This window comes from Macrotis lagotis, chromosome 8 (genome assembly GCF_037893015.1).
Source record: "Macrotis lagotis isolate mMagLag1 chromosome 8, bilby.v1.9.chrom.fasta, whole genome shotgun sequence".
NCBI lineage: Eukaryota > Metazoa > Chordata > Mammalia > Peramelemorphia > Peramelidae > Macrotis > Macrotis lagotis.
Window position 1 is genome coordinate 49,964,967 of NC_133665.1, and position 19,416 is coordinate 49,984,382.

The following is a 19,416-nucleotide window of genomic DNA, read 5'->3' on the forward strand; positions in this document are numbered from 1 at the left end:
AGCAGAAACCAGAAGAACAGTGTACACTCTAACAGCAACATGGGGGTGATGATCAACCTTGATGGACTTGTTCATAGCAATAGGGCAACAACCAGGGACAATTTGGGACTGTCTGCAATGGAGAATACCATCTGTATCCAGAGAAACAACTGTGGAGTTTGAACAAAGACCAAGGACTATTACCTTTAATTTAGGAAAAAAAACCTGATATCTTATTGTCTGATCTTGCTATCTCTTATACTTTATGTTTCTCCTTTAAGGATATGATTTCTCTCTCACCACATTCAATTTAGATCAATGTATACCATGGAAACAATGAAAAGGTTGGCAAATTGCCTTCTGTGGGGGGTGGGGGGAGGGAAGTAAGATCGGGGGAAAATTGCAAAACTCAAAATAAATAAAATCTTTATAAAAAAGAATAAAGTACACGACAGCTTCAACATAAAAAAAAAAAGGAAACCTCATGAACAGCATAATTCACTGGGTCACAAAGAGTCAGACTTGATCGAATGCCAAACTGGAAGACATACACTCATCCTTCATCAGTCAAATCATGCTTCCTTTATTCTGCCTTCTATTTGTATCCCCATCTTTAAAGATTCTTCTCTCAAAGTTGGCATTCAATTTGGAGACTGAGGACATGGGTATAAACAACAGCTATATCACTTATCACCTGGAAGACTTAGCGAAGTCCTTAACTTTTCTGGCTAGGTAATTAAGACTGTCTAAAAAAAATGAAGGTGCTGGATTACAAGACTTCTCAGGGCTCTTCCAGCTCTAAATCTATGATTTTAAGTTCTACTATGTCCATGTGATCCAACTACCCCAATGTGGTTTATCCTGCCTTCAAGTGGGGGGGTGGGGGGGATGTACATTCAGCATTATTGTTTAGCCTTTATTGCTCTAACTGCTCCATGTTAGATTACAATTAGATTAGATTACATTACAAATTAGGTTAGATTATAAAGTCCAGGATATGACTGCATGCTGAGCACATCATAATCTGTCACATTTATTAAAGTTTGTCAAGTACTTTCCTCACAACCAGCCTATGAAGGTGTGTGACAAAGGATATATGAAATATTTACTGATTTAACCAATACATAAAGAAGAGGAAAGTATGTGTGGGACAACAGACTTTGTTTAGAATATAGACATGACTTTGACGGAAACATCAACTCAGTTTCACTTTCTTATGCATATCAATCCCATTTCATTTATTGTGGTTCCTCTTGAGTTTCCAAAATCCCTGGGATGGGATGTGCCAAGGTCCAATTTTCTGAAAATGGTTTTTAGGAGGCAAATAAAAGACAGGAGGACTCAAAGGCAACTTGGAATAAGACAAAAACAATACTAAAGTTCCATGCCATCCCTTCATTGACTGCATGTCAGGTCTGAAGCACAAATTATATCCAAGTGGAATAAAACACTTTATCATAGTTGTCAGGATTTCTGGGGATCCATTTATTAGTAAGCATCATGGAACCACTTTTGATATCATTGTGTAACAAGTAGAAGAGCCCACATTCAGCCAGAAAGAGATAATCAGTCAATTCAGTTTATCAAAGGGAATTATGGAGAAAAATCGACGGGGAAAAATCCTAATGGGGAAATCAAGGCCCACAGAAAGATAGAATGCAAATTCCTTGGGAGGATTTTTTTCTTTGTATCTCTAACATCCTATACAAAGTAAGAACTTAAATGCATACTGAAACTGAAATCAATGGGGGAAGAAAAATAAACCATTAAGAAATAAGATAAAACTAAAAGAAAGAAGGAAGGGGCAGGGAAAGAAATATGAAAACAGTAAGAGGAACTGGCTAATATAGAAATCTAGAGAAGACTGACAAGAAAACTGCAGCAATGAGAATACTTATGAGCAAAGGCAAGTAAAAGTCTAACATCAGAATTCCTATATTTGGATTGCCCATCACCAAGGAATTTGACACTGCTTTCTTCCCCTGAAAGGCCTTTACACAAGATCTACCCTGATTAAATATACTTCCCTTAAGGGCAAGGATTTTCATTTTGGGTCCTGAAGTCCCTAGTATATAACTTCAAACATAATAGGCTCCTAATATAAATTGCTTGGGGATTAATTCCTCAGGATAGCTTCAGGAGATACATTCCTGGATTGGGGGAAAAATCCTACATGTATTCCACCCCTTCCATGAAAAGATGGGAACATCCACCCCCATCAAAGGAACATATATCCCTGATCCCTTCCAAGGCATGTTCTCTCGCAGGACATTGACAAACACTCTTCACCCAAACTCTCATTTTCATGATTTTAGGGAATTTAAACAAATTCATGGCTTATGGTCAGGAATATTCAAATTTTCTTCTTGAAAATTATTTAAAGACAACCAAAATGGCCTCATTTAAACATAAGAGTTATCTCAGTTTCCTCACAAAAGATTTAATATAATTAAGACTTAAAAGAAGGAGTCAGACAGGAAAAAATTTGACTTTATTACACCAAGTTTATAGAAGGTAAAAACATTCCTTTTAAAGGCTTGTGATAAGTCCATTGTGAGCAAAACAGGGATTGGGCTTACACAAGGAGCCTCATAATTGGTCTAGCCTCAGTAGATGCTAATCATGGACACAGAATTAATTCAATTGCTATGATTTTTACCAGAACTTTCCAGATCAGTCCAGAAAGAGGATACAGAGAGTGGGCCATCAACCAAACAAGGCAAGGCAAAGGAAACAGATCAAAACTAGGGTATTACTGATAAGCCATGTAGGTTCATTGTTAAGACATGTTGATTATTCTAATGCACCTTCAATAGAGGACAGAATGCTTTGTGACTTAATCTGGACTTCAGAGAAGTGGGAATGAGTCAGTCCATGACTTCTGTTCCTTATCCCACCATAACCCTCTCTATACCCAGGTTATTCAAATCTTCTTGTCTTGGTGAACCTACATTCATCTTCCCTTACAAACTTTCCATCATCCTATCCAGGAAAATTGCCAAATAAATTCAGGAACTCTTAAAAAGTCGAGGGTTTATCTCCTGCATGGCTCTTCTTCTACCATTATGTTGTAACACAACAACAAAAACAAAAATAGCCTAAAAATTTGCAAGGAGTAAGCTGATCCAGACTTTTGCATCCTCTCCTTTTCCTCTCACTGACCTGAAAATTCCATGATGCTTTTTTCCCTTTGGTTTCTGGACTGCTAAGCTCTCTCTTTTGAAGCAGTTCACCAAATTCCCCTTCCAGTGGTCACTCTTATTAGATGAAATGATGTTATCATTATCTTGGGTTGTCCATGCTTTTTTCAATCTCAAATTAGAGTCAATGCCTTCCAGAAAAGCTTCAGGTTTGTTTCCAGAACCTCAAGTGGCCTAAATACTCCTGCTGTATCCCTCCGGAGAAGGATGACAAATATAGAATATAAACTTCTCCCACTTCAACCTATTTGACTAGAGATAATAGGTACAGCAAGGGAGACAAAACAAAAATTGGGTACACATGCCTAGGACTGTTTACCTTAAAAACAGGGAAGACTTACCATAGAATTCTTCTCTGAAGGGGTCACTACAGAGTGCACCTGCTGTTTTCCCTGTTGCCCCCAGACTCTGGAGAAGATGGAGGAATGTCTTTTCACAGCTTGAGGCTAACTCATCTTGTCTGGACAAAATTCTCCCTACCCACAAAGTAATTCTCTGAAGCAATTTCTTCAAAGTAGAGGTCTTTCTCAGCTTCACTTCAAAGTAAAGCTCTTTTGCTAATCTGGCTATTTCAAAATTGCAAACCATTTCTAGCCTGTGTGAGTTCTCTGGTGACTCATAAGACGAGAACTTCGAGAAAAACTTTCTCCGCATTGAGAACATTTATAGGGCCTCTCTCCAGTGTGGGTTCTCAGATGTCGAATCCGATTAGAACTGTGAGAAAAACTGTCCCCACATTCGTGACAGGTATAGGGCTTCTCTCCTGTGTGGATTCTCTGGTGCCTAATGAGATTGGAGCTGTGAGAGAAGTTTTCCCCACACAGAGGACATTTATAAGGTTTTTCTCCTGTGTGTATCCTTTGGTGTCTGGTGAGATGCATACCCTGCCTGAAGCTTTTCCCACATGTCAAACATTTAAAGAGTTTCTTCTCTCCTCTCTGGGTTCCATGATTTGTGATAAATGTTGTACTGTTACTTACTGTTCCCCCACATTCTGAGAAAGGGAAAAATCTCTCTCTCTCGTGGGTTCTCTCATGTATGACAAGATGTGAACTTCGAGAAAAACCTTTCCCACATTCAGAACATTTATAAGGTCTCTCTCCTGTGTGAATTCTCTGGTGTCTAATGAGGTTAGAACTATGAGAAAAAATTTCTCCACATTCAGGGCACTTGTACGGTTTCTCACCAGTATGGGTTCTCTGATGCCTGTGAAGGTTTGAGTTGCAAGAGAAGCTTTTCCCACAAACATTACATTGATAGGGCTTCTCACCTGTATGAGTACGCTGATGTCGAGTCAAGTGTGTGTTCTGACTGAAGCTTTTTCCACACTCAAGGCACTTGTGGGCTTCTTCTCCCAGATGAACTCTATGAGGTGGAATAAAATGTGGGTTCCCACTGAAAATTTCCCCACACTCTAAACCCATACAGACTCTCTCTGATGTATGGGTTCTCTGGTGCCTGATAAGATTTGAGTTGTTGGAGAAATTTTTGTCACACACAGGACATTTATATAGTTTTTCTCCTGGCTGAGATTTCTTTGGTCTTATCAATTCATTGCAACCCAATACCCAAGCTGTAGGTTTTCCCAATCTCTCCTCTGGAGAAGAATTCCACTGTCCTGATTTGCCCTGCTCAGGACTCCAAGGAACCTCTATTTCTGAATGTCCAGAGGGTATTTCTTGAGTCTGCTCTTCCTCAAAGTGTTCAGGAGGAGAATTCACTTCCTTGTTTTCTTTCTTCTCTTCTACTGTGATAAAGGAAAAAAACTAAATATCTTGTTTTCTTTCTTCTCTTCTACTATGATAAAGGGAAAAAAGTAAATAGAGTTTCATTTCTGGACCACAGAGTAAGAAAGTCAGTGAATGGTATCCATTGGAAATATCCTGAATAATATATACATCAGCCATTAGATGTCCAGAAGAGGCTAATTCTATTTCAACTTTCATAAAGAGTTCCCATTAAAAATTTCAGGAAAGGGGCGGCTAGGTGGTGCAGTGGATAGAGCACCAGCCCTGGAGTCAGGAGTACCTGAGCTTAAATCTGGCCTCAGACACTTAATAATTACCTAGCTGTGGCCTTGGGCAAGCCACTTAACCCTACTTGACTTGCAAAAACTTAAAAAAAATCCAGGAAAGAAAGACTCTTGATAGTCACTATATCTAAGAACAAATTAAGTGCTAACAAACATATATGGAGAATGACATTAAGCCAATTAGCTCCCAGGCCAGCCTCACATTTAATTTTAAAGAGATAAATTCTCCTTGCCAGGCTCTTAATCTGTGTTCCTCTGCCCTTCTGGATAAGTGGACAAAGTAAATAGAATTATGTTCTGTCAGGTAACACCTTCTTTTTAGTAGCAGCAGAATGGCCTTACTATCTTAGTGTCCAAGGAATTATGCTCAAGAAAACTTCTGTTTTTAAACCTATTCTTTTTGATTTCTCACCTGTATAAGGATCTCTGGAGTTCCCTTGCTCCTTGGCACTCTGTAGATTGGGATCCCATGACTTTTCTTCTTGCTCTACTTGAGTGACTGGGTCCTGATTGGAAATCTGAGATTCTAATGAAACAAAATGCAAAATCAGTTCTTTGCTCTAAACTCAGAATTACTACAAGGTAAGCAGAAATTTGGTTGACTAAAATACTGACTGAAATTCCCCATTATATATACTACAATCTCTTCTTTGTTGAATTTCAAGGCTTTCAAAACACTATGTGTAAAATTAAATGACAAAGTAAAGGAAGTGACAATAAAAGCACATGGAGACAATGTTGAAACAGTTATTGAGACAAAAAAGGAAGAGTCTTACCATGATATGACATTTAGTTGACAGACTAGAATATTTTCACTTACTCATTACAATAGTATGATGACCCAGTATCTTTAAAAACTAGATTAAAATATATAAAATAACATTGATAGGAGCATAAATTAAAAGTAGAATAAATATGCAAAGGAGACAGTTCAGGAAAAAACTCCCTGTAAAAATGTGGGGAGATTGATTTTGTCCCAAGGATGAACCCCCCAAAATTATCTGGGGCTCACAGCAGACAAGGTGAAATAGAATTATGAAAGGAATGATGACTAAAAAATCACATGAAATGGGGTAGCTAAGTGGCACAGTGGGTAGAGCACAGGCCCTGCAGGACCTGAATTCAAATTCGGCCTCAGACAATTATTACCTAGCTGTGTGACCTTGGGCAAGTTAATCCATTGCCTTGCCCAAAAAAAAAAAAAAAAAACTAATCCCAAAAATAAATAAAAAAGAACACTTGAAGTTAAGCTGCCACATAAAAATTGGATTATAATAGGCAGAAATACAGAATGTGGCATTCTATTTGTACTGTAAGAAATGACATGGAAGATACTTTCAGAAAACCCTGGAAAGACTTACATGACCTGATGCAAAATGAAGTGAGAGCCAGAAGAATACTGTAACAGCAATATTGTTTGATGCAAAACTGTGAATAATTTAGCTATTCTCAGCAGTGCAAAGACTCTAGCCAATACTGAAGAATTTATGATGAAAAATGCCATCCATCTCCAAAGAACTGATAGAGTCTGAATGCAGATTGAAGCATACTTTTTAGTTTTTTTATTTTTTTATTTTTTTAGGTTTTTGCAAGGCAAATGGGGTTAAGTGGCTTGCCCGAGACCACACAGCTAAGGTAATTATTAAGTGTCTGAGACTGGATTTGAACCCAGGTACTCCTGACTCTAAGGCCAGTGCTTTATCCACTACACCACCTAGCCGCCCCTGAAGCATACTTTTTAAACTATTTTTATCGAGGGTTTTTTTGGGGAGGAGGGGGAATCCGTTTTCTAATGGTAACATGGGTAATATGGAAATGTTTTGTATGACAACACATGTTTAATCTACATCAAACTGCCTGTCATAAAGAGGGGGAAAAGGTAGGGAGAGAATTGGGAATTCAAAATTTTAAAAAATGAATGTTAAAAATTGTTTTTGGGGCAGCTAGGTGGCATAATGGATAAAACACCAGTCATGGAGTCAGGAGTATCTGAGTTCAAATCTGGCCTCAGACACTTAATAATTGCCTAGCTGTGTACTATGGGCAAGTCATTTGACCCCGCTGCCTTAAATAAAAAAAAAGTTAAAAAAATTGTTTTTTTTCATTTTTTACATGTAACTGAGGAAAAAAATTTAAAAGTTTTCCTTTAAAAAAAATATAGGGGCAGCTAGGTAGTACAGTGGATAGAGCACCAGTCCTGAAGTCAGGAGGACCTGAGTTCAAATCCACCCTCAGACATTTAATAATCATTTAGCTGTGTGACATTGGGCAAGTCACTTGACCCCACTGCCTTGCAAAAAATATTGCTAAAAAGTAATATAGAATGAATCCCTTCAATTTTCATCACTTTCCAGGCCTTTTTTTGGATTGTTGTGTTCAGTGTTGAACTCCACACTGAAATAAAGGAGGTGCAAAGCAAAACAATCAGAAAAGCTTACAACAGGTACTCCAAAGAAATATTCATCTAAAGATGTAGCACATTTGTAAAAAATCTGATACATTAAAATAAATTAAGGGGTGATACTTCTCTTTACTAAAGAAGTCATCATAAAATTCTTTTTAAAAAATTCACCACCAATACCATCTGTATCCAGAGAAAGAATTGTGGACTTTGAACAAAGACCAAAGACTATTACCTTCAATTTAGGGAGGAAAAAAAGAGTTATCTTATGTAATTTTGTTATCTCTTATACTTTATTTTTCTTCCTTAAGGATATGATTTCTCTGGATCAATGTGTACCATGGAAACAATGTAAAAGACTAACAGAATGCCTTCTTTGGGGGGTGGGGGGAGGGAAGCAAGAATGGGGGAAAAATTGTAAAACTCAAAATAAATAAAATCTTTCTTAAAAAAAAATCACCACCAGCACCTTCAAGTATAGATAAGCCATAGAAACTTAGTAATATATAACATAAAGTACACCTGCATTTAATCTGACTGGAATGGCTGGGAAAAGATGCAGAGAAGACATTTTTATTTCTTTAAATCTAGATAGTTAATGAAATAATTTATTCAATCAATTTCAGCTTCCCTTGTTCCCTATAAGCACATTTACATAGTAAAGGAAAGACCAGGGGTGAAATCCACAACATCCCAACAACTTCTGTTGCAACAGGGGCAGGAATATAATTGTGATACTCTTCCCCAAAGCCAACTGGGATGTTATGAAAATTGGAATGAACAAAGACAGTCTCACAATCTAGGCACCTAAGTCTTCTCTACTGCCACTCCATTTTGCTCTACACTTTGCTCAATGACAGTTTTTCTAATCTCAGATTTTATCCCCAGTTCTGAAGAACAACATTGGTTTCCTGTCTTAAGTCAGGAAAGATTTCCCTAGCAATTACGCATTATGTAGAAGAATGTAGAAACAATTTTGAAAGGTTGGCTGGCATAATGAAGAGAGCTGAATTTGGAATCAGGAAAAACCTAGGTACAAATTTTGACATTTACTAGCTAACTGCCTCTTACCCATTCAGGTTTCAGCTGAAAAATGAGGGCAATAATTCTGGTCCAGAGCAATGGCTCTGAAATCATAAGATCTGAATCAAAATCCTATCTCTGATACTAATTGTATGGTAGATTCAAGTTTAATTCTGGCCTCAGACTTTACTAGCTGTGTGAGCCTGGGCATGTCATTTAACTTGTATTACTCAATTTCTTCATCTATAGAATGGTTGTTGTTGTTGGGAGGAACAAATGAAATATTTGTAAAGCACTCTAAAAATCTTAAAACATTCGCTATAAATGGAGCTAATATAATTATCATATTTGTCTAAGGTCAGAGAGATAGCAAGTAGAAGAACCAATATTCTAATCTCAGTCCTATCCCTAAAGTTGGTACTCTTTCCACTATCCCACAATAGCCAGAGTTACAAGTCCATTTGGTTTTATAATCCTTTGGATTAGACAGTCCCTACATTCCAGGACTACAAAACGGTCTAGTGTTGGAACCTATGGCACTGAGGACCTAAGTCAAAGTGACTCCACACATGAGGCTGGTTCCTCCATCTGAACCCTCCTGTACCACATGGTTCTCCAAGAGTTCTCCCTTAGTTCTCTCAATGATTTTCCAAATACTACTCTGAGATATACAACGGTTTTTATCAATGGGTAAGAAATTCTTACCTAATGCAACCACATTCTCATAGTTCTCCTGCAAGGCTTCCCTGGAAAGGGCTTTCTTACTGGATTCCTGATGCCCCCATTCCTCCTGGGAAAGGTATACTGCCACATCCTCAAAGGTCACAGGCAACTGAAAGAGCACAAAGATTCCTTCTCAATACCTACTGCTCTAAGAGCACATATTAATATGTAAAAGAAAAACTAAGGACATTGAGGGCAGGATCCATAATAGGAATCATGTAAGATCTATGATTATTCTGTAGAGGCAACAAATCAAACAGAGAAGTGATGCCCTAACATAGAATTTCTGCACATGACTTGAAATGGAGATTCTGAAATGATAAAACATTTAGGTAGTAGGAGTGAAGAACAATGGGAGCTGCCATATCACCTGGGACCCTGTTTTCTCTTTATCTTCTGTGCCTTCTGCCTTTGAAGGAAGGAGAGAAACCCAGGGAGTGGATGATGCTAAAGGAGACAAATCAAAAGAATTAGAATAGCATTCTTGTTCCTATTTTGATGCTATGCTATTCTCTACAAAGAGCTGATTTCTCCCCCAGCTCAGTTCCTGCTGAGCTGACATTCGACAAAGAAGAGAAACAAAGGCATATACATAATAAATTGGTTTTAAGTAGTGGTATTGGTTCCAAATTGTGTTCCAATTGGTTACAAAAAGTGGAAGAATATTTCCAGCATTTCCTACAGGTCCAGTTACTCCCTTTCTCTCCATTAACTCAGCCTACAACTTTCCCTAAAACAGTTTCCCTTTTTTTCATAGAAAAATAGATCCTAGAGCAATTCCCAAGCCTTCCCAAGCCACTAGAAATAAAAACCCAAAAATACTGCAGCTGAGGTCACTCAGGTAGAGACTGAAAACTCTCAACTCCTGCTTGAGATAATACTGACTATTAAGAATTTGTTCTTTTCTACAGTCCATTCCCCCTCCTAATCCAAAAGAGACATTATCAATGTCCTCCCCTCCAACAGGAAACCATAAGCCCTTTGGAGTTACTTTTTCTAACATCCCTCCCCTCAAGGGAGTTCTCTCCCCAGATGAATCTCTGCTCCTCACCCCTCTCCTTTAGGGGTTGGGGCCCCCCTTTAGGGCTAGGGCCCAGCAGGTCTTGTAGTCCAAGGCAAGGGCTCTGCTCAGTCTCCGACGGCTCCAGCTTGAAGTTCGGTGGTTCCTGTGCTGCTCCCAGGGGTGAGGTCTCCTCCAAAGGCACTGCCTGTCCCCGCCCATGGATTGTGACCTGGGAACCAGCCCAGATCATTCATCACCACAACAGGGCCCAATGGCAGGTGGTATCACTACTGGATTCTGAGGAAAAATCCTTAAGAGTAAACTACAGGGCATATCCCATGAATGAAAGAAGGATGAATTGAAGGCTTTTCTGATTCCAAAGCATAGTGGAAAACCACACAGAAGATACTGAAAGAAATGCTGAGACTAAAATAGACCTCGTCCAGTTCAAAGAGGTATTGTGTCATGTTCCTCTACACCATTCTCATTCAAACCCTTTACAACTTTACTGACTGCTCCCATTCTATCATCCTCAGTAAGTCAACCTAGTGAGCTTGAAGTTCCAAACTTGCTTTCTAAGTTAACAGACCAACCAGGAATGAGTTTTGCAAAAGAGAGAGACCAGAGTATTGATGCTTGACATAGTGGAAAGAGTGATGATCTTAAGTCAAAAGAATGAGGTATGAGTTCCAGTTCTGCTACACGCTAGCTGAGCAATGACGGTCAAGCCAGAGTCAGTTAATCCTCTCTGAACTTCCAAGTTCCTCATTTGTAAAATGGAACTATTTATGGGATCTACACCCCAGGACTGTTGGAAGGAAGGTGCTTTAAAACCTCCAAGTCTTGCACAGAGATTTGCTATTCCAAGCACTTCCCCCGTGAGACTCCCAGGAGTCCCTCCTTGCTCCAGAGGAAGGTTTGCAGCCCACCCACCACTAATGTCATCATCAGCTAAGGACTTAAGCCTCAGTCCAGGAGGAGCCCCACTCATGATTTCCCACTGTTCTCTTCAGATGTGCTTCTAAACAGGAATTATAAAAACAAAATCAGCTACTTCCCAAGAAACCCTAACAAGCATATGTAAATATCAGTAACTGCTGAATAGTAATTTTTTTTGCTTTTCTAGGTCTGTCTGCTAAAAGTTACCAACATCCCAAACGCTAACTGCAATTAATAAAAATCTCACATTTACATAATACTTTTTTAAAATTCAACCACTCTACAAGGAAGATAACAAAAATATCTCCCCACCCCCTACTCACAACATATTTTACAGCTGAAGAAAGTTCAGAGATCTTCAACTTGCCCACTGTGACACAACCTAATGAGCCCCAGAACTAGGAACTGACTCCAGGTTTCCTGACTCCCAAGTCCAGTGCTCATTCCACTATACAGTGTTCTCTCTACTATGACTTTACTGGGGAAATAAAACTACCTTATGGCCCAATCTCTTATACCCCATCAAATATCATAAAAGAGCTCACTCACCTCCTGCCTGCATCTTCCATGTTCTCTTTGCAATTCCTCCACAAGAGCCACTGCCTCTTCCCCACTCTCTGGATGTTGCTCCCGGACCCTGGTCTGGATGTCACCAGGAAGGATAGTTAGAAACTGCTCCAGCACCAGCAGCTCTAGGATCTGCTCCTTGGAGTGTATTTCTGGCCTGAGCCAACTATGACAAAGCTCCTGGAGTTGGATAAAAGCCTGTCGAGGTCCAGCTGCCTGTTGGTATCGGAAATGCCTGAAGCACTGGTGGGAGGTCTCAGGACTTGTTCCATGCTCTTGTACAGAGATTTCCTGCCCCCAAGCACAGTCTTCCTCTAGTTTGACTATCAGGAGGCCCTCCTGCTCCTGAGGAGCTGAAGCCTGGCAGCCCACAGCTGAAGTCATCATTCAGCCCCTACTCAAAGTTTCCTGCCTGTTCTCTTCAGATCAGCTTCTGGACAGAACTGTTCAAAGCTTTGCTTCTCCCCAGGCACCTTAAAGAGAGAGAGTTAAAAACTGTAAGAACTCTCCCCATTTCCTTTTATCCCATCTCAGTCACCAAATTCCAAGTCATAGCTCTAGCTGGGTAGACTGTCAATCCAGCCCCTTAATAAGTTATCCTTTCCTGTACTGTGGAGAAGACACCAGTCTTTAACTCAAGTGCTCAGGGTTGCAGACCAGGGTCAGTGCTTATTCTACTTTCAGCTCTCCCAAAAGTTTTTTTTAACTCGGTGCTCCTATGCTGGGACTGGGGAAACTTTAGAGAAAAAAAAAGCTTGCTAAGACTGAAGTTTAAATGGGTTGCTATTGTTATTAAAGAGTGCTTTAACAGGGTCTTCCTCTCCCAGCAAAAAAAAAAAAAAGTTTCCTTCGGGGCACTGGGTGTGGGAGACAGGTTGAAGAAACCCATCGTACAGCAGTCCCAGAGATACTCCCCCCAAGTGGATGGGGGCCTACCTGGCCTCCCCACCCCCATCAGTGATGTCTCCCTGACTTTCCTCCGACAGTGGTGGCTTCCTCAGCTTCTCCAGCCCACCCAACCTCCCGTGTGGAGTAGGCTCTCCAGCCCCCTTCAGTGGTGGCCTTCCTGTCCCCAATCAGTATGGCCTGTCTTCAACAGCGGTGGCCTCCCCACTTCCATCAGTGATGCCCGCCCCAGCTTCCCCCATCAATGGTGCCCTCTCTAGCCTCCCCAACAGCCCCATCAGTGGTGGCCTTCCCACCCCCACTCAGGTATGCCCTCAGTGGCTTCCCCCCATTAGTGGTGACCCGGACTCTCCAGGCTCCCCAACCCCCGGCCCCTCCCCCACAGTGGTGCCCCCTCCGGCCTCCCCAGTCCCCATCGGTGATAACCCCCTCATGCCCATCGCGTGCCCCCCATGCTGCCCGGCCTCCCCCCATGCGGGGTGCCTCCCCGCCCCGCACCCCCCCTCCAGCAGGGAGCTGCCCCTCCCACCCCAGCCTCCCTTTCCCCTTCTCCACCGGGGCCCTGGGGAGGAGACCGGGCCTGCCTCCACGTCCTCCGCCCCGCCGTGCCCCTGCACCTCCGGGCCCACGATCCGCAGGAGGCAAGGGCGCCATCGCCAGCCCTTAGGGACTCACCTCCTCGGGCCGGGTCCGAGAAGCCCCTCTGTTGGCCGGACTCCCACTCAGCTCCCTGGCCGGAAATCCAGCCAAGACACTCAGCAGCGCCTCAGCTCCCAACGGCGCATGTTCCGGATCAGCGTCCAGAACTACATTTCCCGAAGGCGCCGGCGGCGACCGGGTCGACGCGTTTTAAATCACGTGACTACGGTCAGCTTCGGCGGCCAATGGGAGCGGCGGGCTTGGGTCGGACCAATCAGAGGAGATGTTGGGGAGCCTCGGGGTTCCGAGGCCGCTCGGAGACGGCTAGCGCCGGATTCCGGCCGCCCATGGGCCCGGGGAGGAGAGGGCTGAGGCCGGAGGCGGTGGCAGCGTCTGGGCCGGGCATGGGTGCGGGCCGGCCGCCGGCAGCCAGGGCCGCAGCGCAGGAAAGCAGCCCGGCCCATCCTGAACCCAGGCCCTGCGCTCACCGGGGAAAGACGCGGCCCTCTCCGCTGGCCTGCGGGCGGGCGGCCCGGGGCGAAGACACAGACTCCCCGGAGTCCCCCACAGCCACCGTAATTTAGGGTTAGAGTGAAGAGAGAAAACACAGGTTTGACATAAAGTCGTATTCTCTCAGACTTATCACAGTCCCGTAGGTGGAGGCCGTTGTGATCATGGCCACTCCCCAGGGACAGCGACAGAGAGAGCGCGTTTATCCATAAAGGAAGGATAAGGGAGATCATCACTTCCTTGCAGACCTGCACAAGATTAAATTTTTACGGGGGCAGCCGGGAGGTGCAGTGCATAGAGGTCTTGGATTCAGGAGGACTGGAGTTTGAACCCATGATTCTTACTGTGTGACCTTGGGCATGTCATTTACATCCAGGCCCATCTCCAGTCCTGGTTCATAGCTGGTCACTGAACCCAGACGGCTCTGGAGGAGAAAGTGAGGCTGGTGACTTGGCACAGCACCCCGGTCACTCAAACCAATTTGTGCTTGTCTTGACATAGCCTCCCTGAAAATGAAGGACAAATATTAGTATATTAAATTCTAACCATTGCTCTTCAGAGAATATCATCCTTATACTACTCTACCTGATGAATAAAATAAGGACAGGACAAGTTTTCCAGCTTTTCTAATCATTTTTTCCCCTGCTAATAGGGGGAGACAACATTCCATTTCTTCTTTTTTCTTTTTGTTTTGCAAGGCAAGGAGGTTATGTGACTTGCCCAAGGTCACACAGCTAAATAAGTGTCTGAGACCAAATGTGACTCAGGTCCTCCTGACTCCAGGGCTGGTCACCTAGTACCACCTTGCTGTCCCCCATTCCATTTCTTTCAACAGAAAGAAATCAGACTTTTTACCAAGAATATAGTTTGAAATACTTATTAAATTTTCTCAGCATCATAATGTACTTTATAGTTTTTTTTTAATTATTTGTGAGGTAGGGGCGGCTAGGTGGTGCAGTGGATAGAGCACCGGCCCTGGAGTCAGGAGTCCCTGAGTTCAAATCCGGTCTCAGACACTTAATAATTACCTAGCTGTGTGGCCTTGGGCAAGCCACATAACCCCATTGCCTAGTGAAAACTAAAAAAAAAAAAAATTATTTGTGAGCTAAGTGCAACTGTTGCTGAGGCTTCAATGAATACTTTCGGATAGACATTGTCATTTCCCTTTAAAGAATAGCAGGGCAGTGGACCTGTGTAAGGTGCTTCCAATAAGAGGAGTCTTTCCACCTGTACTTTGTTATTTTCTCTGCAATTTATGTTCTTACAGAGTTGTCTTAAGGACACTGAGAGGTTAAGAAGGATGCCTTCTTGCCAATGGTCCTGTAGCAGCTTGCATACTGTTGGGAAGAAGATGGTATAATAAATACTAAGTAATTTCAGGAATCAAGAATGCTAATAATTGGAAAGAATCAGGAAGGCCTCATATTGGAGATGGAATTTGAGTAGTCCTTTGAAAGAATTTAAGGAGGCAGAAGTGAGAACATTCCAAATAAGTAGAATCTCTTATACAGAGATGTGGGGTCAGAAGACATACGTAATGTTGTGTAGGAGGGAATGGATAGTGGGCCATTTTGCTAAGAACAGACAATGTGTGAAGGTGAGTAAAATAATTAGGAAGAGATATAGGAGCCAGATTTGTAAAGGACTTTAAATGCCAAGCTAAGGAGTTTCTATTTTATGCTATTAAAGATTTTTCAGCAGAGCATTACTTGATATGTGTATTAACAATTTGGCAGTTGTTTGGAGGATGAGTTGGAGAGGAGAGGAGAGACAGAGAGACCTATTAAAAAAAACCTACTGTAAGTAGTCTAGGCAAGAAATGAAGCCCTGAACCAGGGTCCTGGTGTATGGAGAAGAGGAAAGATACAAAATATCATGAATACATTTTTGAAAAGATATCTAGGCAATGAACATTTACTATGTTTCAGAAACATCTATGTTTCAGATATTGTGCTAAGCACTGAGAATAAAAAAAAAGGCAATAGTTCCTACCCATAAGAAGCTTGCAATCTAATCTAATTGAATATACGGGTAGAAGCTGAAGAAGAGTGATGATTAGAAGCATGGAGTATCAGTAGATTTGGATTAGGGATAGGTATTTTTTGGGATAAAAAATTCCCTTTTGAAAACAATTCCCTTTTGGATATGTTGTTTAATTTGCCTACTGGGCATGCAGATGAAGATATTCTGCTAGCAGGTAGTTGATAATGGGAGCCTAAAGTTCTGGAGAAGGATTAGGTGTGGATTTGGGAGTTATCTGCATAGAGATATAAAAGAGAAAGTAAGAAAAGAGAAAAGTACCTTGTGGGACATCACTATTGGGTAGTAGGAAGATGATTATGCAGCAAAGGAGACTGAGAAGGGATAGGCAGACAAATAGGAGAACCAAAAAGAGAATACTGCTATGGAAGGGAAATGAAGGAAAGACTACCATCAACTTTGAAGGACTTGCTCATTCCATCAGTGCAACAATCGGGAGCAATTCTGGGCTGTCTGCAAAGGAGAGTGCCATCTGTATCCAGTTAAGGAGCTGTGGAGTTTGAACAAAGTTCAAGGACTATTCCCTTTAATTTAGGAAAAAAACAGATATCTTATTGTCTGATCGTGTTACCTCTTAGAATTCTTGTCTCTCCTCTAAGGATATGATTTCTCTCTCATCACACCCAATTTGGATCAAGGTACAACATGGAAAGAAAGTAAAGACAGATTGCTTTCCATGGGGGTGGGGTGGGGAGAGGGAAGTAAGATTGGGGGGAAAATTGTAAAACTCAAATAATATCTTTAATAAAAATTAATTAAAAATAAACAAAAAAAGGGGAAAAAAAGAAAGACTACCAAGACAGAAGCAGTAGTTGATAGTATCAAAAGCTTCAAAAGTCTAGTAGAATGAGGACTAAGGAAAGGCCACCGGATTTAGCAATTGAGATAGTGGTAATATTGAAGAAAGTGATTTCTGATTATTAGGTCATGTTCAGAAGCTAGATTGCCCCGAAAGTTCAAGAATTGAATAGAAACTTTGAAATGCAAACAATGAGAATCTTTAGAAAGGTAAATATGTGTTTCTTCAAATGGAAAGGACTACATAATGATGATATTTACTTTCTAGGAGGAAAAAGTATACTCTCAGAACTTATTGTCTTCAAGGATTATAGACAAAATACTGAAAAGATCAAATCAAAATTTTATATTAACCACAAGATTAATAAAAACCATATTAATTCAGTAGATCCTGAAAAAGCTTTTGACAAAATTTAACACATATTTCTGTTAAAAAAATACTAGATGGGAGTGGAATAAAGGGAATTTTTCTCAATATAGTGAGTAGTATCTATATGAAACCACAAGCTAAAATTATATACAATGAAGTAAAGCTAGAGCAATTCCAATAAAATCAGGGGCAAGACAAAGTTCTCCATTATCATCACTGTCATTGAATATATTCCTAGAAATGCAAACTATAGAATTAAGACAAGAAAAAGAAGTTAAGAGATGAAGCATTAGAAAAGAGAAAGCTCATTTTTGCAGTTGATATGATCTCTCTTAGAGTACCCAAAAGAGTCAGCTATAAAAATTAAAGCTAATTTGAAAAAGTTGTAGGATATAAAATCTTCTATAAATTATAATTTCTGAACAGTGTAAAAAAAAAAAGCAAAAAATGCCAAACATCCCCCCAAAGCAGAAAAGATAGAAGAGAAACTCCCAGAAACATAGACCTAAATAGAGAAATAGTAACATCTCTTGGGTAGGCCATGTCGTTAGTATAATAAAATTATAATACTGCCTAGTTCACTCTATTAAATCTTTATATTCCATTCATTCTGAATCATACCAAATCAAGCTCCCAACAGATTATATTGTATAGGTGGGAAAATGATGAAATTCACACATAGCATAAATAGGTTTAATAAAAGCATTTATTAAGTACTTAACCATATTTCAGGCCCTGTTTTAAGTACTTGGAATATAAATAAATAAAAACAGGCTGGTTCTTGCCTTCAAGGATCTTACATCCTAATGAGGGAAAACAGTTCATAAAAGGCAACTGGAATAGGATGTAGGCATTTATACTCTCTGGCTTTAGCTGTAGATGTCCTGAGGATGTGGTAGAGGCCAAGTGCTGATCCCAAAGGAGGCTTGTCAGAGCCCAAAGTGACTCCAAGAGGCAGTCTTACTCCGAGTTGAGATACTTATGCAGTCTACAATGCCTTAATGAGTAAAAAATCAAGAATCTCTAGGAAAAATTTAAAATGGGAAATCAGGGAAGGTAGTATTACCAGATCCCAAACTGTACTACACAACAGTAATCATCAAAACTTTTCGTATTAGTGAAAATAGATCAACTGGCATAATAGAATGAGATCCATATTACAGAAGTAAAAAAATACAGTGACATGATGTTTGATGCCAAAGACCCCAACTCCTAATGATGCAGAGAATTATGAATGTAGAAAATTTATCTGTTAAATTTTGTTAATGGTGGAAGGCTGTTTGCTCCAGAGATGTAAACTTACCCCTGTTGATTGTATTCTGTTCTCCCCTTGACCCCTTTTGTTTGTATCCTGTCTCCCTATTGCTCCTTCTCCCAGCTTCTGGTTCCCAGTTACTTGACCTTGCCCATTGATGCTAGCTTGACAGAAGCTGGCTTGTGGAATATAGAGGTCACTCACTTTAGGACAGGAAGAACCAGTAAGTTGTTTCCCATTGGAGAATACCTGACCCAGGTGCTAAACCACTCCTCAAGCACCACCCCTTGTCCAACCTACCACAGAAGTACAATTTAAGGGATGGCTAGGTGGTGCAGTGGATAAAGCACCAGCCCTGGAGTCAGGAATACCTGGGTTCAAATTCTGTCTCAGACACTTAATAACCTAGCTGTGTGGCCTTGGGCAAACTGCTTAACTCCATTTCCCTTGCAAAAACCTTTAAAAAAGAAAAGAGGTATATTTAAGAGGAAGCACTGCCTCTTCTTGTTTCTTGACTCTGTTTTCTACTTTGTAGGATGCTTGTATCTCTCCTTCCTGGGCCATATGCTTCCCTGCTAGACCCTGGTTTACCTTGGGTGCCCCCCATGCCACATGGCCTGGGCTGTCTCTTGGTCTGTCTCTCTTTCTCTCATTCACCTAGCCTATCCTCAGTTGTTTTTTTTTTTACTGTTTTTCTAGGAGTTTTAACCTGTTTACTTTGTAATAATTAGTAATTAAATTCTCAGCAGTTTTGGAACCCCAGGGAGCACACCAATTCTTTTGTCTTTCAGTAACCCTCAGTTTCTATAATTGATGACCCCAAATCGTGTCGGCTATACGAAGGCATATCTTATGAACAAAAATTGCTGGGAAACTTGGAGAACTGTCTGGCATAAATTAGGTATATATAGGCACACCATATAACAAGATTAGTTTCAAACGGATATATAATTTAGAATTAAGAGGTCACTTGGTTACAAAAAATTAGAAAAAAAAACAAATACCAGGGATATAGATGGAGAAGGATGTTC

General features: G+C 40.9%; 1 protein-coding gene across 1 annotated transcript in view; it reads right to left on the reverse strand.

Annotated features, from left to right (window-relative positions):
- Window positions 1-13,559, reverse strand: part of ZNF263 (zinc finger protein 263) — a 61,944-nt gene extending 48,385 nt beyond the window's left edge. Inside the window, exons 1-7 of the mRNA XM_074198982.1 lie at window positions 13,449-13,559; window positions 11,850-12,340; window positions 10,312-10,590; window positions 9,729-9,848; window positions 9,341-9,467; window positions 5,624-5,737; window positions 3,775-4,926 (exon numbers count right to left, since the gene is read on the reverse strand). Coding sequence (XP_074055083.1) covers window positions 3,775-4,926; window positions 5,624-5,737; window positions 9,341-9,467; window positions 9,729-9,848; window positions 10,312-10,590; window positions 11,850-12,254 — 2,197 coding nt within the window. The 5' untranslated portion in view covers window positions 12,255-12,340; window positions 13,449-13,559. The remainder of the gene's footprint in view (window positions 1-3,774; window positions 4,927-5,623; window positions 5,738-9,340; window positions 9,468-9,728; window positions 9,849-10,311; window positions 10,591-11,849; window positions 12,341-13,448) is intronic.
- Between the last annotated feature and the right edge of the window lie 5,857 nt (window positions 13,560-19,416).